Raw genomic sequence first — 24,336 nt, 5'->3', positions numbered from 1 at the left:
CAGCTAACCCCAGTCCAATAGGCACATTGGAGAGGGATAGCAGGAGAATCCTAGAGGTGATCACAGTGGCAAACATGCAGTTCTTAACAATATATGTGATGTTGTGGAAAGCATGCCTTTGTATTCTAACTGATATCTATAATACTATAGGTCAGTTAAACAATAAGGATTAAAGGCTGAACCTTATGGAGAGGAAATTAAAACTGAAGCTCTACTTTCTCTTGCACACTCTTATTAGCCGAAGAGTCATCTGTGTCTGTCTTTATTTATTCATGAGACTGCTATATAACCATTAAGATAGACTTTTCTATAAATGCAAACACCAGCACCCACCTAGCCATACAGTTCTTGTTTATAGAAAAGCAGAAATGATTATAATTTACACTTCTGTTGTTTTTACAGTGATGGTTACTTGGTTACTATGTTATTTTATCCAAAGTTTAAACTAAGTAAAGTACATTGTGGAAATGCTGCTTTTTCAGAAACAGCCTGACCACTGTGTGTTGTTGCGATTGGATCTCTGAATAAATAGCTACTGTTAAACATTTTCTAACGTGATTTTACAAAATATAATCTGCAGTAACAGAGGGCAATTAACTTAATCGCCCACTAGAGATGACGATTTAATGGAAGACAGACACCATTGTCGTGGTCTCCACTGAATAAAATCTAACAGGTTTAAAAGGAGCTTTTCTTTTCTTAATGGTTACCCTGAAGACATTAAAGTGCAGCTGGGCTGTCACAAGAGTAGAAAGAGGTTAATTCTTTTATTTATATGCTATACATGCTGTACCATTAATTTTTTTTATTTGTGCTTAGATCACAATAAGCATTTATTCAAGCCTGGCATCCTTAAATCCAGCATTGTGATCAATAAAGTTCTTTCTTTACTAGCACATGTTTTATATACTCCATTTAACATGATTATCCAAATGTTATAAATCCTATTAAAGTTTAAAAGCCATTATACACCATTTGCTGTAAACAAACTGCTATATTCTTTGCACAAATGTGACACATATTGAAATGTGAATTATTTATTGAAGAGACCTTTTTACCAGGAAATCTTGAAATTCTTGAAATTAAAGCTCAATACATGCTAACTGCATGCTAACTGCATGTTGCCAGGGTTCAGACCTACATACCTTTTGCTGTGAGACTGTAGTGCCAACCACTGTGCAACCTGAATTTTTATGACATTTTTGTTCAATATGTTGAATCCTTCACTTAGCATTGATGTGTCATGTTGCTATGATATCGTACACTGACGCATTGAATCTCATTTGCCTCAGTTTGGAAAAAAAAAACAAGCAGAAGAAACAGTAATATACTCATTTTTACTTGATTTGCATGTCTTTGTCTGAAAAAAATGCTTTGTCTGTTATAGTATGTATACAATATTTCAAGATGTTAACACATCATCTTATTTCCAGATTATGTATAGTATCAGTTGAGAGTGAATGCATTTCAGACTTATTGAACTAAAGCTGACAGACATTATTTTTCTCAGGTCACCTCCCTTCAGGACTTTTTTGGGGAAGATGATATATTCATTGCTTGTGGTCCCGAAAAGTTCCGCTATCAAGACGACTTCAACTTGGATGAAAGTGGTAAGTGTAGTTATGAGGCTTGCACCAATTTCCCGTGTTTTATATGTTGTTCACCTTAAGTTGCTGTGCAGTCATTTAAAAAACATGTGAACCCTATATTTAATAGTAATACTAAATATGATGATGATGATTAAATGATTTTCAAATGAGGAAAAAAACTATATTTTTGTGAAATGTGCTTTGAATGAAAGAAAGAAAGAAACTAAATAAATGTGGATCATGAGCATGCCCACCACTCTATTGCATCACCTCTTTCTCTAGCTCTGAAGGAGGATTTCACATTTTTCTTGTTCAGATAAAACTTCAGCTGCTTCACAGTTTGAAGTCTCCTGCCTGATATTTTTCATTTAATTATGCTTAATTATGCGTAAAATATTTTAACATGTAACATATCTAGACTTCAAGCAGGACAGTCTGCAGCATGGACTCTTCCCTACAAACCACGAAGAATTGGCTTGCTAAAATAGGCAAAGCTTTTTTTGGGGGAAGAAAAAAATGTATATATATTTTCTGGATGGTAGTATGCTGTACACTGCTCCAAAACCTGTGCTTACTGGACTGATGTAGTGAATCTTTGTCCCGCATAAAGATTTTGGCACATGCTGTGGATGTCTTTCTGTACCACTGTTTACAGAAAGTATCTTCCAAAGACTTGCAGTTGGTTTGAGAGTATCGTCCTATCCTCAGCACAAAAAGGTTCACCAGCTCATCAGATAAATTAGCACCCATCCTCCAACCCTCATGCACCCGAATCAAAGTGGTGTATGGTGTCTTGTACTCATCCAGCCACAGACCAATAATCTCTGTTCATTTGGTCATAAAATCTTTCTTTGTTTCAAATTGTATGATAATGATATAAATGAGATCTACATTAGTTACAGTGCGTGCTTGTTGGTAGGCAGTTGATGTCATTACTTGGTTTATACTGATAGGCCCAAAAAAAGAAAAAAAGAAAAAGAGAACAGTTGTAGCTCAGATCGTAACCCCAAGATGCTCTCTGATGCATCCAGAGTGTCAGTGGTAGATAGAAAGCACTTAAGCATAGAAAAAGTGATTGTGTGAATAGGTGAACGCAACACATTGTGTAAAGTACTTTGCGTACTCAGTAGAAAAACACAATATAAGAACCAGTCCATTTAGCATTTAATAATGCCAGAGAAGCCGAAAGAAAGACAAAAGGTCAGTATGCCACACATAAAGCTGATCATTTATTACTCTGCCATAATGATGCTGGAACAGTCCACACCTTTTATTTTGCTTGTTTTATTTCTTTTCAGAATGCAGGGTAACAAAGTCTGCATCATATGGGCGGCTGCCCTCAGTACATGGTCGCTCTTCCCCAAGAAGTGGTGGAATGCCCCGCAGGAGCAAGTCTCCCTCATCTGCCGGTTCAGGTAAGAGTGTGCATGTGATCTGTCGTTCACGTCTTGTGAACTTGGTTTATGCTACAGTATTTAATCTTTATCTTATCCTAAAAGCTAATGGCACTGCAGGCAGTCAGCTGTCCACACCTCGTTCTGGAAAGTCTCCAAGCCCCTCTCCAACCAGTCCAGCTAGCCTCAGAAGACGACAGGTAAAAAAAAACAAAAATGAAATAATGAAGTAATGATTTGTGTTGTGCCAAGATTGAAGAATTTTAAGAAGTTTTTCATTTAATTAGACAGAACTTTAAGTGCTTCAACAGGTTTTGCACTGACATGGAACAGAAGTTTATCACCATCCTTGTAGTTCCAAAAAATGTGTGAGTCAGCGTTTGAATCATAAAGATTTATCAGTGAAATGGGGAAAAAATCCAAAATGCTTAAGTGAGCTTAAACCCTGTGGAGAAAACTCTGACATGAACTCAGGGAACCCTTGTCACAATGAAGCAATTAAGAGATTAAACAAACACGCTAGTGAATTAAAAGCCCATGTAATCAATGCTGCTGGCTAACTAGCAACTTTTCAGCAATTTGTGAATGAAACATAATCTTCACTGAAGCAGCAGCGATTCTGACATATCTGATCATGGATCAGGAGAGTGCACAGTCTCTCATTTCTCATTTAAAATCCAGGTATCAGTGATACTGGTGTCACTTATTCATAATTCTGGCTCAGGTAGCTATTGTTACTGTCGTGAAGTTTTTGCATGTCATTTTCTGTCTGTGTAGAATCACTTGGTAGTCTTTGTGCTGGTACAATGATTTCTGTAAGGTTTCACCATGCTTGGTTCATTGCTATCTACATGCTCAAGGCTAGCAGAGTGGAACAAACAAGCTTTGTGTAATCTGGCTGTAATCACATTTTTATAAGCTTTGCTCCCCTTCTGAAATTTGTTTCTTTTTATTCTCACTCCATAGCTGTCTCTTCTTTTTCAGGGATCTCAACACAGTGGTTCTTCACTCTCCTTGGCGTCTACCAAAGTATGCAGCTCAATGGATGAAGGCGATGGGCCGAGCAGCGAAGGTCAGAAAGGACACAAGACAAATCTCCAAAAGTTGATTCTGTTCATCTGGAGAAACGTTTCTCCCACAAAACGCTACGTCCAGATGAACAGAATCAACTTTTGGAGATTTACTTACCTGGATGATTGAGCATGCATCAAGACGACACAAGACATAAACTAATTTTAAACAAACAAACAAAAAACAGTTTGCAAACAACATTTAAACTACTATATAATGCTTTACCTATTATAGAGTGTATTTTATTTCATTTTATTTTTTTCACAGCTGAGCCAATGGATGAGTACTCTTCAATCCCTGCCTCCATAGCAGAGAGGTACAAAGTGGGAAGGACTTTAGGGGATGGAAACTTTGCTGTGGTCCGAGAGTGTGTGGAGAGATCCACTGGAAGGGAGTATGCGCTCAAGATCATCAGCAAAGATAAGTGCAGGGGAAAGGTGAGCCTGCTCTGCACCTGCTGAATTCAGCTTTTACACCATCAAATTTCCAATGTTCATAAAGTTGAAGTTCAACTGTTGCTGAGTCATTTTTTTAAGTCATTGGTGAGCAGGGGTTGCTATAATGCTGGAAGCAAAAATATTTGGTTCTGGTTGGTTTTGTTTTCTTTTTTGTTTAAATCACAGCATCAAATGATCCTAGTTTAGAGTTCTCTTTTGAAAACTGTTTTCTATTACTTCTCTAAAATTACAAAACAAATCTCATATATTGTGTGTAAAGGATTCTGGCTACAGTGTACAGATTGTTTTCTTTGTCACCCAGGAGCACATGATACAGAGTGAAGTATCAATCCTTCGGCGTGTGAAACATCCCAACATAGTTCTTTTGATTGAGGAAATGGACACACAAAACGAGCTCTATCTTGTAATGGAGTTAGTTAAGGTACTGATTTTTTATTTTTATTTTTTAAACGAAGAAATTGAAACCTTCGATGTCACAAGATAAAATTCAAATAAGTTATCAAAAACATTTAATATGTAATGCATTCTTTTTGCTGTCATAGACTGGTTTATAGTTGAATTAATTTACTTCAGTTAAAAAGAAAATTTTATCAACCATTTATCTGCGTCAGACTGTTATAAATTTAGCAACTGGGCCTCTTTCACATTTCAAACACTCTTTCTCCAGGGGGGTGATCTCTTTGATGCCATTACATCTTCTAACAAATACACTGAGCGCGATGCCAGTTCTATGCTGTTCAACCTGGCAAGTGCTATCATGTACCTGCACAGTCTCAATATTGTCCACAGGGACATAAAACCAGAAAATCTGTTGGTAAGTACGACTCTGCACAGAGCATCTGTATGGGTGGGGAATCGCTTTGCATTGTAAAATATCCACTTTCCCTATTAGCCCCGTTTCCGTGTCATTGTTTTTTCCTCAGAATCTGTACATATATATATATATACATAAGAGCTTGGATTTAAAACTACCAATAATAAATGGTGCATAGGTAAATAAGTTAATTAAATTACACAGTTCTTTGGTAATTTAACGATGATCAAATATACTCAAATTTCTTCTCTAGACCAAAAATTATTGTTGGTCTTAAAACTACACATTCACTTTTTTAGTATTACTGCTTGTTGAATAAGATTCATTTCACGATCAAACCAAAAGTCAGTTTTCTGTGCAGACCATCCGTGTTTGCAGTCAATGGAATTTTTTTGTAGTTAATTTTGCCTGAAATTACTGCACTAATAAAAAAAGAAAAATGGCTCAATAATGAAATCAAAGTTTTACTAATCAGATTGACTATTGGTGACCTTTTCATCCAGTATATCCCACTGTCCCTTTTCTGTATCTTGTCCAGGTATATGAGCACAATGATGGGAGTAAATCTCTGAAGTTAGGAGACTTTGGCTTGGCTACTGTTGTCAACGGGCCCCTTTATACTGTGTGTGGCACACCCACCTATGTAGCACCAGAGATTGTTGCTGAAATGGGGTAAATCAGTAATTACATTATCCAGTCCAGTCATCTGCAGCACCATTATCAAGACCATAAAAAAAAAATGCAAGAGTGTTCTCCAAAAGTTGATTCTGTTCATCTGGACGTAGCGTTTTCAGTGAGTACCATTCAGTTAGTACCATTCATAGGGAGTTGGGGAATGGCTGCAATTGCAGCATTGTAAGATGGCAAAAGATGTACCCTTAGACCCCCTCCTTGATTTCAATGATGAGGATGTAAACATCCTGGACAGGGAGGGACGCTGGTTTGAGCGCGGAGTCAAGGAAGCCATTTATGTGAAAAGGGAAAGACCATCTCTGAATCGAGGAGGGGGCCTAAGGGTACATCTTTCACCATCTTACAATGCTGTGATTGCAGCCATTCCCCAACTCTCTGTGAATGGTACTCATGGCCATTGATCAGTGGTCTTTGATCAGTGGTTGTTGATCAATGGTCATGAGAATTTGCATAATTATGATGAAGGAACTGGTCTCCCAGCCCATTGTTCCTTCAGTGGTGCTAGTTATGCAAATGTACTGTTTATAAGATTGGGGAAACCTGCAGTCTGCTGAGACTGAAGAAGTCACTTGGATGAGTGATGAAACGTTTCTCCCACTGAAAACGCTACGTCCAGATGAACAGAATCAACTTTTGGAGATTTACTTACCTGGATGATTGAGCATGCATCAAGATGCAAGAGTGTTGTTTTTCTGCGTCAAGTGTCCTTTATGTGTTGTGTTCATATTCATATTATAGATATGGACTAAAGGTTGACATTTGGGCAGCAGGTGTCATCACTTACATACTGCTGTGTGGATTCCCTCCCTTCCGTGGGTATGTGCTCCTGTATTTGGAGGTTTACTTTAAGCGTTACACATTATTTCCATACATTTTTAAGGTGTCGCATGTAGACTAATAGTGCCTATAGAGCAACTTAGCTTTATAATTTAACTGTATACAGGAGTGGTGAAGATCAGGAGGCGCTTTTTGAACAGATTTTGAGGGGCCAGCTTGAATTTCCTGCACCACACTGGGACAATGTGTCAGACTCAGCCAAGGTTTGTATCTGAAAGTGGTCCTGCTGTGATCACGAGCCATGTGAAACACCCCAGACACCCTCAGTATGTTATTATGAATTTTTGTGGCTAACAAATCTCTGTTTAGGCTCTGATCACTGGGATGCTGCAGGTAGCAGAGGATAAAAGATATACAGCTGTACAAGTCCTTGATCACTCGTGGGTCAATGTAAGTGTGTCGTCAGTCCTTTCACCAGAATCTGCATCGATACCAGTGACGTTGAGAAAAGTAGAGTTGCTGAAGTATGGCTCTTTATATTTATCAGGATGATGGTGTGTCAAAGAAAGAACACCAGCTGCCAGTGGCTGGGAAGATCAGGAAGCACTTTAACACCAGAGTGAAGGTCAACAGCACTACAGCTGGAGTGTCCGTGATCACAGTAAGCACTGCTCTGCACTCTCCACACTGACACTGCATGTCGGTGTGCAACGGTAGATTACATTTGGGCTTTCTGCTTATTAGCATGCTTTGGCAATGAAGGACTTTTCAGCTTTGAGCCATAATGTGCCTCATACAACTCACACATGCAGAAGCTTTTTATTTTTATGCCTTGGATGTCATTTTAAGTTGGAACTAAAATTGCTGCTTTTGTAAAACAGGTAAACGATTGTCCTCTGATGTTTTTAAATCTGCAACCTCCCTGCTTTTTTCTGTCAGTCATCACTTCATCCATCTGCATCTTACTGCTAGATTTTCCTTTGTTTGCTCTGCCCTCTCATCCTACTTTTAGCTGGACTGTCAGCACTCTTGTTAGAAAAGCTTAGAAGTAACATAGTTGACCATTACGAGGTTTTAGGAGATGATATTTTAATTTGAAATATTTGCAAATACAAGCTGGATTTGAAAGATAAATAACTTGTTTTCGAAGTGAGCATTGTTATTAAGGAGGATCTGCATTGCTCTACATTTCCTGTATACAGTCTTTTATTTTGAAACCATTTTCAGTTTAGTGACATGACTTCTATCTGCGAGTATCTTATCAATAATAATAATAACAGGAGTGTAGAGATGTGTTCCTAATCCGGTAAGTGATGCTTTGAGTTCATAGTGATCCTCTGAGTTGCGCTCATCTCTCTCTGCTCAGCTGGACCAGGACTTAACCATCAAGAAGTCAGGGTCTTTGGACCGCTACCAGCATCCTTTGTACTGGATAAGGTATGACACAGCATAGTGCTTAAATAAAGTGAGTGCTTTCATGGCAAAGTGCTGGCAGTCTCCATTTCCCATCTCCCAAGGGTTTGACATATTGCCCATCAGTGGATCCCTTTTCATGCCTCATCATATCCTTCACTTTATCACCTTACATCATCTCATTTGGGCTGTAGCAGGTAGCTGCACAGTTTTCCTTGCCATCGACTTATTTTGCATTTAAAAAGGTTGTTTGAGAGTTTTGTTTTTTTTTGTTTTTATAAACTGTGCTACTTCATTTTTATTTTCCAAGATAAAAACATTTTTTTTCTTTCTAGAAGTGTTGGCAACATAAAGTGGTGGATCTTATTGCCTCTTCTTGCCTTAGAGAAGATGAAGTCATTTTTTTTCACATAGAGGAAAAACTTGCAAGGGAAATGCAGCTTTTCACATACAAGTGCATGATGACACTGGCTCATCTAAAATGTACCTCATGCCTCAGTGAGTGGATGCCAATCCTCATTAATCTGGCTCTCTAGATACGCTAACAATTGCTGCTGTGTCACCCTCTCTCAGACCACGCCACTTGATAAAGAGAAGCAAGTTTTCCGACGAAGACGCCACCAGGATGTAAAGGCCCACCTCCCTCATGGTATCCGTGCCAGCCCCTCCCACAGCGCAAACCGTGGCCTTTCCCCTGCTGAGGTCACTTCAGAGTCCGAAGACTATTCTCCAAGTTCGGCTGACACTGTCCGTTCACCCACTTCTCCATTCTAAAAGCCTTCCTGGAGTGACAGTGCCATCCATTCCTCTGTGAAAAAAGAGGCAGAGGGTTTGATGGGTCTAGTCTGTTGACTTGAGCTTTCACAGACTGAATAATTACCCTTACCTGTTTTACCCCCCGACCCCCAAAATGTCATGTTACCTTTATTTCAATTCTTGAATGCATTTAAGAGAGAAGTCTAGTCTGGATCTGGAGGTTTATATTTTTATGCCCAAGTTCAAATGGCACATCTTTGTATCATTTAAAGTTCAAAATATTCTAATAATGCAGGCTCTCAGTTCACCCATTAAAACCTCGATTTGTAACAGGCTGTATTTGCTAACGTCTCTTCAAGGATGAGCTCACTCTGTCCTAATTGGCTAACTTCCAGAGGTTGGGCTCTCCTCTGCACAGACTTTAGCTGGCTCTTGGACTTCAGAGCTATGAAAACAAACATCAGTAGTCAGGTTTCAGTATTTTTCTATTTCCCCTAAATGTAAGCTGCAAATCTGCATTGTTGAGCCTGAACAACTCTCTTAAGAATTTTCCAACAAAGACATCCACTAACATTGAATGCTGATTTTTTTTTTAAAGCTTTTATTTTGTGTAGGCTTCTGTGATAATTCTATAAATTACAGAAAATCACGAGATGCATGTTGTTTCCCCTTCCCCTCCAAAAAGCCAACAAGCTGTTTAGGCCTTATCAAGCGGCAAGGACTGGTTCATTGTAGTACTTTGGAGCCCTCTGCTGGTTAATATTGTATCCTACAGGAAGTAAAGCTTTTTGAAACCGAAACCTTAGCCTTTAAATATTAAATTACATTCAGTAAATGATCGGTACATATCTGATTTCAGCTTGTTAATATTAACAGTATCGGCCAACCTTCTGTTGTACTGTAAGGCAAACAGTTAGCGTGCTGTAGCACTTGACTTTGTGGTGCATAAACCATTGACACATTATTTGAAAGGACTTCAGACATGCTGCCAAATAAGTATTTCCTGGACCTAACAGAATGACGACAATTCTTGTCTTGCCACATAGTAGTTCCTCAAAGAGAAGATGGGCCACTGATATTTAACTGATGGTTTAGCTTACCTGTGTGCTCGAGGGTGATTACTTAAATAGTTCTGTTACACATCTGTGAGAGTGATTGCAGTTCACTTGTGGTGCATATGAATGTCAATGCTGTAGTTGGTAATAGGTGCATATTTTAAGGCCTTGCCTTGACACATATAGATTTAAGTGCAATTGGGTATACTGTGCTCTTGGGCAGTATACCTATCAAATGCTGTGTGTCCTTTGTAATGCTTGCATATTTGAGAATGTGCTGCTGGGATTATTGGAATGTCAAACTCTTCCCTATCACATGAGGGTAACTGGTGCAACATGGTTGATTTTCACACACTGAAATAAGAACCAAGTTAAATAATAGTAATACAACAGTGCTTCCAGTAAAATCTGCAATTTTAATATTTCTCTCCATTACATCATTTAATTTGTTGAATGTTTCTTTCAGTGATCACATCAAATATGACTGAGCAATTTTAGGTCACTAGACTTTCTGTGCTTTGTCTAATTGCTCCAAGCATTGGTTCACAGGGGACAAAATATTCATTATTATGACTGTCCTCTTTCCTTTTTCATAAACTGTAATCTGCATGTGTGCTGATATGCATCCCAAATCAGTTGTTCTGGTCTTCTACTGTTTAACATGTGCTTGTCAGATATAAAACCATTCCTTTTACCATTATACGTGTTGCATAGATGAATGAACTTTGGTAAAGGCAGACTGTAGTCATACACAGCTAAGATTTGTATATACTTAGTCGTGTGAAGTTACTGCTGTTAAACTGACTTTGTTGTAAAAAGGGCTTTTGTTTTTCGATTGAAGGGATCAAACCCAAAAAGCACAAGAAAAGCAAAGTGTGAGTTTTGGGGAATGTGCTGAATCTTCACCAAAAGCGTATGTAATGTTTACATACGGTGTGACAAAACGGGGAGTGCTGTTATTTTGGGGGAGATGGGGTATAAAAGAATAGTGTTGTTTACCCATATTCCATAAATGTAAGGATGCTGTACAACAATCTGAATGAGAACAAAAATAAAAAGGGAAAAAATATTGCTGTGGTTAAAAAGCAAACTTCTAACAATGTACTCTGCACAGAAACCAAACCTGAGAATAAAATGGATTTAATTTGTGAGGCAGTGACTTTTTGAAACACCAGATGGCAGTATGACCAAACACCACATAAATTCCATCTCCAGCTACTTATAACATGTACTGCACTACTGCTATAACACCTTATTATAGAGTAATCACATGAGTAAAATCTCAAGAATTACTCTTGAGGTGACTACAGTGTATGCAATCAATTTTAATAAAAACAATAAAAGAAATTCAGCATACAGTTGCCAGTTTTGACCTAATTATTTCAGCTCCAGACACATCCTCCTGGAACATTTGCAGAATCCTTTTACTGTGTACTGATTGCAATAAAAATTAACTGCTTCATTCGGATATATTGTTAATGATATGACATTTTTATTCACAATAATGACACGATTTTCACAGGAAAGAAAAACCAGTGCCTTCAGGATTTTATAACATGCAAAATATTCAGCTTTGGGTAGGTAGGTTTATGTCTTGTAGCACCTGTTTAAAAAAAAATTAACCGCTAACTCCATCAGTTTGCATATTTTTGTTCATTTAAATTGACAGCTCATGGAAATCAACTTCTCCTTGCTTCATTTAAATCAAGACTCAATAGCTTTCATATCACCAAAAATAGACCATACTCATATTTATACTGCTGTCGTCTTCATTAATATATCATTTTGTTACACTGCTGAATACCTCTCATTGACCTATTTGTTGAACATGTCATAATATTGCTTTCAGAGCATGGAGTTATGGAGGACAGAAAATTGCAAAAGAAGAATAACTTAAAAAAAATCTGATATACATAAAGAACAGTATAAATGTTTGCAGTGCCAGAAACTGTAGAATGTCTTTAAAAATGGCACTTTCAGCTTTACCATAAACACGTTGACAATCATTAGACAATCCAACAAATCTGATATTTTAATCATTCGATGTTTTTTGGAAGAAACAATGTCTAAAAATAAATGCATGTTCCACATGACAAACTGGAATCGGTATACAATCTTTTCATATTTTCCATTAATAAACAATATAGTCCCCGATTTAAAATAAATTTGGAAATATCCATATTTATGACATGGTCATAAACGCTTTTCACAAAGGACACACTGAATTTCCATTATAGACATTCAAACACAACAAATTAACAGTAAACATTGTCTTTTCACATACACATACACTTGACCACTGTTAACGATAAGCAAAGAAGGGTCGTATACGTGGAACTAACCAACTAATATCTGAAGAGCAATGAAAACCTTTGCAACATTTATACATGGCTTAATGGAACATGGTGGGTAGTCTAACAGCATTTAGATCGTTGCAAGTCTTTATAAGGAAGAAACACTTTAGACTGTCCTTTTTACAGGTTGAGCATTTTTTTTTCTTAGAAAAATGTTCCAAGTATCTGCCATACAAATGTTGTATAAATGTTCCTCATTTTGTTTCGCATTTTCACAGTTGAAACAGGAACATTAAGTATGTTTTAATAACTTAACTGTGTAATTTTGTTAGAGTTGATTTCAGTCTCCTCTTATCCAGAACAGCAGACCTGCTCGACTCATTTGGGTAAATACTTCAGCTGGAGCTCAGGAGAAAACCAACAAACTGACTCCAGATTGTTTAGCAGCAGACATGTGTTCACCTCAGAGGCCAGATGAACACATGCAAGAACACACAGTCCTTTATCGTGCTGATGCCCCCAGCATCTTGGATTCTCTGCAGCACAACTCGGTCACTGGTTGATAGGTTTCCCTCTTAATTCTCCACACTAGCCTCCTGCTGCACGTATCCACCTCTCGTCAGTACCTGTTCTGATGCTCGTAGTGCCAGCGGTTGAAATCTATGTTAAATGCCACAATGCTGCCAGAGGCCATGCCGGTGATCAAAGTCCTAAAAGGCAAAAAAACAAGGAATAAATACCAGATATAATATTCCAATGTTAGAAAACTACTGGAAAATGTAAATATTCTTTCTATAACTTAATGCTATTCTAAAGGTGTGTGAATGAGAGCGAGAAACCAACATGCGTTAAAATATGTTCACTGTTTAAGCGTACTGCCATGAATCTGAATGATTTGTTAAAATCCCCACAGTGAGTGAATGAAACCGGTGCAGGAGGTCATGAGGGGCTGTGACAGTAAATTACTGAGTTCCTCTGACAACTCAAGTGGACCACTGAGTCCCACTGTCTTTCTGTAAGTGCCCTATGCCCCCAGTGTCCACATCTGGCTGGTATGTAGGAAAAGCAGCTGATTTCACAGGGTCGTCTTATATTGCTACACCCCGAGGGCTAAAATGCTCCAGCACAATGAACAGAGTTTTAGCAGAATGTCCTTCTGTAAAGGGAGTCAAGGAGCCCAGCTCACTTAGATTACCTAATGTCAACTTATTGAGAAAAGACACTGCAGCTGAATCGAGGGGTTCTTCAAATATTTAAGTGATTTAAGTGGTGGTTTAATACTTGTTTAATGTAAAAAAATAAATTAAAATAATTCAGTTTCCTCCAACTAGCCACTGCTTGTCTTAAAGGGTTATTTAAGCACCTTTGATGGTGCAGATTTAAGAACTAATGTTTGGATATATATGTGCTCACAAAGTTGAAGGGCATATGTGCATGTGTGTTTTTCAAAGCAAATTGAGCCTGATTTGGTGAAATGAAAAGTGAGACATGAACTTAAAAAAAATAGTGATCTGATGAAAATGTTGCACATTTATGCCTTGTTGATTACGCACACTTGTAATCAAGTTTTATGCATTTGGCCCGAGGTCTCTGTTTTTGGATAGGCCTGTAAATACTAAGGGATATTTGGCCTGTGGCTGTGAAGTGAAGCTTGAATGTTCAGGCTCTCTAACCTCTCTTGACTGCCAGGGTCACATGATGACGTCAGGCTTTTAGCCCCAAAGCGGACACTGCCGTCTGTCAGTCCAGACACTCATTATATGACTCCTGACAAATCTTGTGGAGAAATAACTTTCAGGACAAACAAGGGGCTGACCTGCCTTTAGATTTCTGCCTTCATGTATGTGTGCTGGCCAGTGTCCGAAATATATGCATTTGCACCCCTGTAATTTTTGTCTCTATGGCATGTGGATGAACTGTTAGAAATGTAGAGTTTATCCTTCTCAACCGGCTGGAGCAAAGAATTAAACCACTGACCTTCCAACAAGCTACCTGCTTTACCTCCTGTGCCACAACCGCCCCATTAAATGATTATAAATATACTTTGGTTTACCTCATTAAGCTCTTAATCTCATGGGCCTAATATACCATCACCAGCATACAACTGCTTGCGCTGACCTTTGATCGTGTGATAGGTCCATGGCTCGGATGCCTGCATCACAGCCTGGATAGATATAGAGCTGTTTGAAGTCACAAGCCTGCCACACCTCCACCACACCGTTGTCTCCACCTGTCACCAGGTTGTGGCCATCGCTGCTCAGGAGAATTGCCTACAGGAGGGATAGAGGCCAGTTACACGTGAAACTTCCAACCCAACATTTACTCACCTTTCTTGCTCCAGAATGAGAAATATATAGCATACTGAAAATACATGACATGATGCAACATACTGTACAACATTACTATCATCCAATCAAAGGTTAACTTGCTCAGTATGCATAAAAAAATGACTCAGTATTTGAATAAAATGTTATGTACTTGAGATTTAAATATCTCCAAACATTTTAAAACTGCAGATGAAAAAAAATGCATATTTCCTGGAGTATACTGATGTTTTTTTTAAGTTGGCATACCCTGGTGGAATCATTGACTTCCATTTGTGCCAGCAGTTTTCCATTAATGCTGAAGTTGCAGAAGCGTCCCCTCTCATAGTAGATGATACAGTGGCCCTCGCTGGAAACCGAGATGAGCCGTGGGCACAGATAGTGTTCTGGTCCCTCCAAAGCCCGCAAAAGGTCCCCTGTGATGGTATGGACCAGACACGGACCCTCTACCAAACCAGAACGCACATGTGATCAACCTGTGCTTATGTAAAGAATCTATAAAAATAGTCAATTTCTGTGAAGCGACTGCATATCTGTCATCTGGATAAACATTGGTTTGGAGGTGGTCACTAATCAAATGGTCATCTAATGCACGAGCACCGTTGTTCCAGTTTATTGGTGTACCTGATGTCACCTTTTTTTGTCCAGTCAATGTGACACGGAAGAACAAAGAAGCGCACTGACCTTTAGCTCCACTGATGACGAGGCCCAGCTCTGCACAAACTGATACACACACAACCTCCTGGTCGTGACCCGTGAGAACTGCTCGGGGTGCTGGGTAGTCACCTAAAGGACAAAAAGGCACACAATGTCACAAAACAAATGACTTGGCTAATTGTTTTTAAATCTGATGTGTGACTGCAAAAATCCTGTGAATAGCATGCTGCAGGTAATTTACCGGCCAGTACATAGTATTTTTGCGCTGTCACCGAGCACATTTATAAGACAATGAAATCATATAAACACAATCGCTGTGATTGTGACATACATCTGCTTGCAGGGAGGTCCATGTGAATTGTTATGTAAATGAAGGGATGCCCAGGGATGGCAGGGGAGGCACTTGATTTGATCCTGTGTGTCACATGATTGATGATGGCCGGGGGAGAGGTTAGTGAGGGGTGTTTCGTGGCACCTGGAGCCGACCTCGAATAGTGTCAGAACGATGAAAGCGGGAGTCTTTCTGAATTGCTCTGATCACCAAAAAAAAAAACAACCCACCACTAAACCTTTCCCTAAATAGTGCTGAAGAAGGGAATGAACTTTTAATTAAATTATATCATGCGTAGAATGTTAAATCTCTTTAATTAATCATTAAATTCTACTTAAAGTAAATGACAAAACACAACTGAGAATCTCTAGTTGCTTTAAAAAACAAAGCTTAATATTCTGTATTTCTTTTGCTTAAAGGATATTTTTATATAGAATTTATATTTACACGTTTGTGATAGCTAACAAGTCTTCTGTTTGGGCCTTTACTGTAGTCATCACCTTTTCCCCAGCTGCTCATGCCAAACTTATGTCAAACTAACACTGAATAAGTATGAGACTGTTGGTGTCCACATGTAACTAAAAGTTCAGCCAATTCCGTCAAACTTTCCCTATTCACTGGATGACAGCACCATCCTGATAGATGATGTTGACACACTTTCGACCTCACCACCACCACCTCGGCATATTGCTTCTATAGCCGCGGCAGCAGTCCAGTCAGTGAGCCGGACTGTGATCGATGCAACACGGTCCCTTAGAGACCGGGACCTGAGCAGTGCTGTCAGTCCCAGTACCTGCTGCTGAGGGGGGCTGAATAGGACAAATGTCAGCAAAAGCCTCTGGGGGAAAAAGGAGCTCACCTACCCGACAAAAGATTCAATCACCCTGTACCAACTAACCCCCCCCACCCTGCCTGAACCCTTGGGACAAGCTAGATTCAGCCACAACAATTACTTGGTGCAAATATCTCCTTGCAACCAGCGTGATGGGCTGAGTCTGAGGAGCATGGCCATGATTGAGCTGGAAGTTATTTTAATTATTAGACATAGAAGTTGCATGCAGGCTTTTGAGGCATGGGTGAAATCAATTTCCTCGCGAACGCCACATCTGCGAGATGATAGAGTAATGATCCGGCAAGCTGCTGCTACATATTCACAGAACCTTTTACTAGCATTACAGAAAATATAATAGGCATGAAATCACTAGAATGATATTCTTGGAAAAGATCGCTCATTGAGACAGTCAATAAGGATACAAAGGACTGCTGTTTTGCTTTACGGCATTAATTTGGGGCCTTTAATTGTAAAGGTATGAAAAGATGGTAGTAGTTAATTTGTCAAGACTAATGCCTTTCATCTGTATTTGAATATGATCATTAGTGGCTCAAAGATTTATATAAGAATAAAGTTTAAAAGTTCTCAGCTGCATCCTAATTGTTTTCCGCTCCCTGTGCTTCAGCTACATAGCTTCCTTTTATCTCCTGTCCATTAAAGGTGCATTGTAAGCACAAGTAGTGTGAATATCAGGGGAATACTGTTTTCCTGCTGCAGTAACACAAGTGCTATTGCCCCTTGCTAATTGGAGGCATCCAAGCTGAAATTCTTAATTAACTGTCGGAGCTTCAGTGAAGTTAATTAAAGGACACTCACGACTAATTCAGAGCTCCTAGAATCTGAGACGACTGGAAACACGAGATCTTTTAGGGCACACACACGGCATTGTTATCCAAAAATAAAATAAAAACAGTTTTTTCCCCCCCTTTATTTTCAGTTTTTTCCCCATTCCACACCATATATGGTTCTGCTTGCTGCATGGTACTGTAACAGTTCCTTTTGTGATTAATTGTCTGAAACACAAGACAATCAGTGCGAATGAGAAACTAAATGAACTGAGCAGCAGAAATCACACACTGGGGTCTACTATTATGAATGCCAAGACATCTGGAGTCCTCTACTTGAAAGCAGCACATCTCAATGTAATGAATCACACTAATGTATCACAGCTTCGGTGCAGATAAATGATCGTCCCCCGTCACTCCTCTGGATTTGATTGTAGAATCTAATTATAGAATAGAAATATTTTTCACCAGTTTATTAAAATAAAAAAAAAACAACAACCAACAAACAAACAAAAATACTAGACTTGTTTACCTTTACAGACTTTCATTTCACAACCAAGAAATGGCATAATTAACTATAAACATGTCCAGAGGGCAGTTCTTCTCCTCTTTTGTTATGCATGCGAGTGCGTGGCACTTGGATACGGTTACTCACTGTTATTGGGGTTGTCGCCGATAATATGGTGCCGCCCACTCCAGTACCATAGTAGCAACGTAGCATCACGGGACCCAGAGACGATGTAGCAGTCTCCTCCAATGTAGGACTCTGATCGGGCCAGACATGTCACCACGTCCCAGTGGCCAAAAACTATCTGGGTCAGCTTACCTAAAGTGGATACACGCTGTACATGAGTTCGGTGTTGACAAAGTCCAGAAATGTAAAGACTGCTACAACTGGTACTGTGAATGCTGTCACTTCAGTAAAGAGAGTTAATTTATTAATTAGTGAATAAATACTTGTAAAAGTTAATCTAGTGGTTAACCAGCTTTTCAAAATAAAACTTTTGCTTATGACCCCGTTTAAAAGATAACGTCCTTAGCATTTTTAAATGGATTATTTAAGCTACCCAGTGTTTCTAAAGAGAAAGAGAGTGTGTCAAACTCCTGTAATTATATAGCATATATAAAATATGGAAGTGGCCACCATGACACCACTGATTTGTTTGTTTTGTTTGACTCACGATTTTGAAGCCATAGCATTTCAGACATCGCTATCTTGTTTTTCATTTTTAAACTGGATTTGGGAGGCAAATGATGGATCTGAGACAAATGGCATGCATATCCAGTAGCAACCTGTCAGTCACAAGGTAGCTACTCTCCAGTACATACCATGATTTTACTCAAAATAGGATAACAAGTTACAATATGATAAACATGCAGTAATAAATTAAATTAGCGACTGGGCCATAATTTAATAGGAAAGTGTTTAATAAGGTCATAAGTGAAGAGAGAAGAGGGAGAACTTTTGCAGAGCCTTTAATAGTTATTTTCACAACCAAAGGAACAAAATCAAGTTTAATGCAATTCTGCTCTAGCTTCACTTTTCAGACCTATCTTTTACATACAGTCTGTGCTTGCATTGTAAGGTGCAATGCTAATCCTTTTTATATATACACACATACCAACACAAATTAATGTTACCTAAGCCGACTGAAACATAAGAATAAGGAGAAAAAAAATTTAAAATAACTTTTTTTTTCTTATTTCAGTCCATTATTATTTATTATTTTCACCCATTTTCTACAAGGCTTGTCAGGAGAGAGGAGCAACAATACTGTATCATTACCGTCATAGCACTGTCCTCCACACATCAGTGCACACCTCTGTAGGAAATAGAGTTTACACTCTAACCTACCTGTCTCAGAGGAGTACACACGGAAGCTCTTGTCCCAGAAGCCACACACCAGGATGTAGCGGTTGTCAGCTGTCACGACAAAACAGTGTGTGGTGATTTGGATGCTTTGGTCCACTAGGTCTGTGATCTGACGCTTGTTGCTTCCAGTATTGTTGGCTGTGGGAAAAAAAAGGAAAGAAAGAAATAACACATGTCCCAAGCAATTTCCCAAGCAAAGCTATAAATTAAGGACTGTGCCATTTTATACAGATCTAAAACTCCATTAGATAGCTTTGTTTAATGCTGTTTTTTTTCCATTCAAGCTCACTCACCAACCAGAGAATCCATCTCTATGGGTAAGTGATGTGCCTGTTCCAGGGAGTAGCCGGGTGCTCCTCGGAGACCTGAATCCAGACAGATATGTGAGCCTATTTCTGACCAATGGACATATCTGCACACACGCGCACACCTGTTCCACTTTTAGAGCCAAGTTAATTCATGATATCTTCCAGGAGATGGAAGCATTGGAGGTCCATCTGTCTTACTCTGCTTTTTTTCCCCCCCAGAGTGTCAAATTGAATGGAGATATTTCATCCATGTGAACATATCTGGAGCCAGTTTTGAAGCAGCTACATGCCTGAAAATATGGAGGTCTTGTTATCGTAATTATTCTGAAAAGCCAAACCACATTTCCCTCCTCTCCAACAGGATGGCAAGGGTGCTGCAGCTGTGTTCATTAGTGTGGGTGCAGCCAGAGCCGCCACATAGAGCAGGCTCTTTGGTCCGGAGGTCTGTGTGTTTCTACAGTGACAGATGGGGATGTGTGAGGAGAATGTGGTGCAGTTGTGGCCTAATTTTCTAGTAACCATTGCTTTGGCCCTCTGACCCTGAGGTGAGGCCGATTCTCAGGGTTTGGCTCCGTGGGTAATGTTGTTCACACATGTCTGAGAAGTAACATGTGGAAACATTCACGGTCAGCTTACCTGGGAGGTGCTAGCCTCTCCCATAGCCAGCTGGCTGCAGCTCTATTATGAGCAGTTGGTAGTTTTTTTGGTGTGTGTGTGTGTGCGATGGTGATGAAGTGATTTTACAGGGCCACTGCTGTGGTAGGTATGGCATGTGGTGTGGCACACTTTTGTGCATGTGAGCTGAGCTCCACTCACCGACGGTGTTGTGCCATCGGTTGACTGCAAATAGGCGGCTGCAGGTGACAGTGACCACAGCAGGTATTGTAAGATGGGGCAGAGTGTTGGCAGCCACGTGGGTTACGGGTGAATTGGAGGGAAACTTCAACACCATAATGACATCCTGCTGCATCTGGTCCTTGAACATTAGGGGACTCTGTGGAAGGAAACACTATTGAGTAGAAGAGAGAAAAGACAAAGTGTGGAAAAGGATGGAGTAGTACAATGTTGGGAGAGGAGGAGGAGAAGGAGGAAGAGGAGCAGGATGGGAGGCGATGGAAAAAATGAAAAAGAAGAGATATGAAAAGATGAAAGAAAAAGAATGCAAGAGGCAATTAGTATGGAGGTTGGAGGAAAAACTAGGTTTAGACACAAAGGAGAGTTTCATGCACTGTCCCCTATGGGAAGCAGGGACTAAGACACAGGTAGACATGGGAAACTGGGATGGTATTGACTGCACGTATGAGATGGTGCATACATGTACATACATCAGAAAATGGCCCATAAGGAAAGCACTAAAAGCAACTGGCTTTTTAAAAACGTTTGCAATGTGCTTTTCCTACCTTTTCCTACTATGCTGACTTCTGCATGTGTAGCAGAAGTAAAAGCAATGGCAGACATAGTGATACTAGCAATACTGTAAGATCTGAAACAGTTTTAGGTCTCATCCTTGATACAGGAAGCCATTTAAAGAACTGGAGAGAAGTGATGAAAATATTCTCAACATTTGCCAAAGTAGAAAACGGACCTAAAAGGTCTTAAGTTTCTTGTAGGGAGAGAGAAACAGAGAGCCATGTGAGCATAATGAGGACAAGGCTGGTTGTTACATGGATTGGACAGGGAAGAGGTGCTTCCAATATAAAGAAAGGCACTACTAGGCCAGTAGAGAGCACTATTCCATTTTAACCACACTCCTAGTAGGCAGTACCAGCTCCAGAACAGTGCAGACCACTGGAACTAAAAGATTGTTTGCTATACTGAGGGTCTGTGACCTACATGATGTAGGACTTCTGAAAAATGTATCTTCTGTTATAAAAGATCAGATTCAAAGAAACTTTTGGAAGTGAGAATTTGAGGACTTCCTTGTCAATCTTCTGTCTACTGTACCTACAAACACATTCACGCTAACACACACCATCCGGGCTTGGACAGGTCCACACATCCTTCCTCATGCACACCAGCACCACCAGAGGTGCAGGGAATTTTCCCAGCATGCTCGCTGTTCTCACCAGGTGCATGGCGGAGCTGCGTGGAGGATGTGGCTCAATAAGCAACTGAGATGGCGTCTGTCCAAAGCTCTGGATCTGCGCCTCTGTGGCCTGCGGGAGAGAGAGAGAGAGGAGAAGGAGAGAGAGAGAGCGGCTGTCACAATCAATATGCATCAAAGTGATGGGTCAATGCGTTACTTGACAATGCAAGCAAATCCTAACTCAGCCGTGCCTCTGAGGAAGGGGGGAGGTAAAGGGAAAGGGGTGCACTCCCAATCCGCCTGGGTGCTCCCCCTTCCCCCCTCACCCTGCAGAGTCATCCAAGTGTTAGTATGGAAGAGACAAGCCTTTTCCTATTAACATGCTTCAGTTAACCATTCCCATTTCCAGGAGCAGGGGCCCCAACTGCACAAACGTTAACCTGGAGTGACATCCAGCTAGGACCGCAGCAAGCCGGTGTGCTTTTAGATGTTATTGTGCTTGAAACAAAAGGGTAAAAGCATGTGTATGCACATTAACATGTATTAAACAGAGCCACAAAATTACACAAGCAGGTCAGGGCAATTTGGTTAAAGGTACTTTGATGAAAGATGATTCGTGGGGTATAAAATACAAGTCTAAATGCATGTGATGTTAGAAAACTACCTAAAAACAGCCATTAAAAGAGTAGATTTAAAAAAGAAAATCCATTTAAATAGACACTAGATCTAATTTGCCTGCAGTTAGAGGGAGCAAAAAACAAATAGTAAGAGCTGCTGAGCTTGACTGAAAGTGGGGCACTCCACGGTGGGAGTGATTGATGTGACTGGAGCCACTTCCACCATCAGAGGGGAGCTTGTAGACGTCCGTCAATGCCACTGTGCACAATGGAACATACATCGCTCAGCCTTTCGCCCGCCCTTCTGACTGCCTGGGCAGCTAGCCCTCATTTTCCTCCGCCTGTACACACCACTCACTATCAAAAAGACCCATTGGGTAACACATGCCACAGTGGGAGAAGTGGCATGGGAAGTTTGGAGGTGATACTGAATTAGGACAGGCCACCTGCAAGCCACACGGTCGCCCCCAACACCCCCGATCACTTCCTATCTTCCACAGCACCAAAAAAAAAAAAGGCGCTGTCTGCACAGCTCTGTCGCTTAGTAGTGAAAGTTTCACGTGAGTTGGGGAGCACATTTGGCAATCATTAAGTGTTAGTCGGGGTTTCTTTACAATGCAGTCTGTCAAGTAATAAGCAACTGACATTATGGCTATTTAAGGTTAGGTTTGGGGTTAGGGTCACCGTGTCTGTTCAAGTAGAGACATTTGATACAAAGATCAGAAAGGCTAAGAAGGCCATGTGGAAAACATCAACATATTTTTTATGATGATTCTATTATTGGGGAAACTGGGTGCAGCAAAGCCCCATTTTGGTAGCCTCAGAAAACCCTGAACACCAAAAGTTTCCAAGTGCAAACAGGAGAGTTTGTCTCTGTATGTGTTTTTGTGTTATGGGGGCAGGGGGGCAGGGGGGGTTTGACTTGTTGAAGGTTAACCCAAGAACATGTTCTTCCACTATATGATCAAAACACATCAATAGCTCTCAGCTATTTAAATACTAATCTTCAGTGATGTATGTCAGAAACTTATCTCGATCTGAGATGGAGAGCACTTAACAGGTAGTTCATTAGTATAAGTCACTTCAGGCTTTGATTTTTGGCTGATAAGTGACACTTATTGCCAAAGCCATCTGGATGATCTTCCCTCCCAGCAAAAACCCACCTTGCTTGGATGAGCACCAAACATCCGTTATAACTCACCATGTGTATTTGTCTGTCTGACTTTGTTTGCATCTAATTGTGTTATGAGCAAAAGGCTTCAGAGGTGAGTGTCTCCAGCTCCCTGCGTCTCTACTGTATGCTCCCCAAACTGGTGGCAGTCTCTATGGAGGATCCTCCAGTGCACTCATGCAATGCAGCAACACAACAGCTCTGTCACACAGACTGCAGACATGGCCTTGCATTGCCCCACTAAGCACCGTGTGCTGAGTCACGACACCTGAGATGCACAGTGGCAACTGCAAACATGAAGCTGCGGCACCTTTCACCTTTTGGTAGATCCCATAGATTACAGATGGCGAATTGCTTTTAAGTAGAAATTTAAACAGGTTGCAAAAACCCATCAAAACCATACAAACCCATGTAAATATATGTGAAGGTACCATTTAGAATTTGTAAAATCTGTGTAACTGAGTTATTTTCCCATGTGACAACATCACTGCCCATTCTTTACATGCCTGTGGAAATTTGTTTAAGATAAGCTTATCTGCAATCCCTAAGTACAAATAAAGAATTGCCTTGGGGGTGTTTCTTGAGTGACAGCTTGGGAGCTGAGCAGAAATGTCTCAAACATTATGTCCACCAGTATGTGTTTGTTTCGAATGCAGCTATGATCACTGATAATGCACATTAAATCCTATATGATCGCTGATTAATACAGATTAAGGTCAAGCATTTAAACATGTATTCCATCATAATTAGAATATCACAGTGAAATCACTCTAAAGTATGTCAGCTACTTCAAAGCCCCACATTTGCTAGCTATAGCACACTTTGTTGTCTCTGTTGAATCAGAGGGGGCAGGAGGGGCAGTGACATGAGGAGGAATAGAGTCCTACTGATGAATAATTTGTCTGTTTACTTCTGAGTGACACAGTGGGGTCTGAATCCAGGGGTTGCTGTCATGTTTTTCAGTAAGAGAGGGCTGTCACGAGAAGCATCACGGTGAAGGACTGCTATTCCGGCAGTGTGCCCAGTAGAGCTGTCACCGTGCCCTCAACCAGAGGCCCAGCGGCATGTCAGAGGGTGTCATCATTTTCATCTGACACA

General features: G+C 40.1%; 2 protein-coding genes across 4 annotated transcripts in view; one reads left to right on the top strand and one right to left on the bottom strand.

The window, feature by feature from the left end:
• Positions 1-11,468, top strand: part of dclk1b (doublecortin-like kinase 1b) — a 21,091-nt gene extending 9,623 nt beyond the window's left edge. The window contains exons 4-17 of one of the 2 annotated variants that reach the window (XM_086262074.1): positions 1,511-1,610; positions 2,888-3,004; positions 3,089-3,183; positions 3,968-4,055; positions 4,322-4,491; positions 4,814-4,933; positions 5,180-5,326; positions 5,865-5,998; positions 6,758-6,835; positions 6,963-7,059; positions 7,166-7,246; positions 7,344-7,457; positions 8,163-8,233; positions 8,783-8,983. In XM_086262074.1, coding sequence (XP_086118200.1) covers positions 1,511-1,610; positions 2,888-3,004; positions 3,089-3,183; positions 3,968-4,055; positions 4,322-4,491; positions 4,814-4,933; positions 5,180-5,326; positions 5,865-5,998; positions 6,758-6,835; positions 6,963-7,059; positions 7,166-7,246; positions 7,344-7,457; positions 8,163-8,233; positions 8,783-8,840 — 1,470 coding nt within the window. In that variant the 3' untranslated portion in view covers positions 8,841-8,983. Of the gene's footprint in view, positions 1-1,510; positions 1,611-2,887; positions 3,005-3,088; positions 3,184-3,967; positions 4,056-4,321; positions 4,492-4,813; positions 4,934-5,179; positions 5,327-5,864; positions 5,999-6,757; positions 6,836-6,962; positions 7,060-7,165; positions 7,247-7,343; positions 7,458-8,162; positions 8,234-8,782 lie in introns of both variants that reach the window. The other variant, XM_086262073.1, reaches the window with a different exon arrangement.
• nbeab (neurobeachin b) overlaps positions 10,509-24,336 on the bottom strand; it is a 215,970-nt gene continuing 202,142 nt past the window's right edge. Inside the window, exons 49-57 of one of the 2 annotated variants that reach the window (XM_086262085.1) lie at positions 21,491-21,580; positions 20,241-20,433; positions 19,410-19,481; positions 19,099-19,254; positions 17,899-18,069; positions 15,323-15,424; positions 14,888-15,084; positions 14,433-14,584; positions 10,509-13,024 (exon numbers count right to left, since the gene is read on the bottom strand). In XM_086262085.1, the coding sequence (XP_086118211.1) occupies positions 12,934-13,024; positions 14,433-14,584; positions 14,888-15,084; positions 15,323-15,424; positions 17,899-18,069; positions 19,099-19,254; positions 19,410-19,481; positions 20,241-20,433; positions 21,491-21,580 (1,224 nt within the window). In that variant the 3' untranslated portion in view covers positions 10,509-12,933. The remainder of the gene's footprint in view (positions 13,025-14,432; positions 14,585-14,887; positions 15,085-15,322; positions 15,425-17,898; positions 18,070-19,098; positions 19,255-19,409; positions 19,482-20,240; positions 20,434-21,490; positions 21,581-24,336) is intronic. The other variant, XM_086262086.1, reaches the window with a different exon arrangement.

Source organism: Aulonocara sp. 'chitande type north' Nkhata Bay, linkage group LG14, assembly GCF_057382095.1.
Source record: "Aulonocara sp. 'chitande type north' Nkhata Bay isolate Kocher_YH1m ecotype deep benthic linkage group LG14, A_spYH_male_GT1.1, whole genome shotgun sequence".
NCBI classification, from domain to species: domain Eukaryota; kingdom Metazoa; phylum Chordata; class Actinopteri; order Cichliformes; family Cichlidae; genus Aulonocara; species Aulonocara sp. 'chitande type north' Nkhata Bay.
This window is presented reverse-complemented; position numbering and strand designations above follow the sequence as displayed.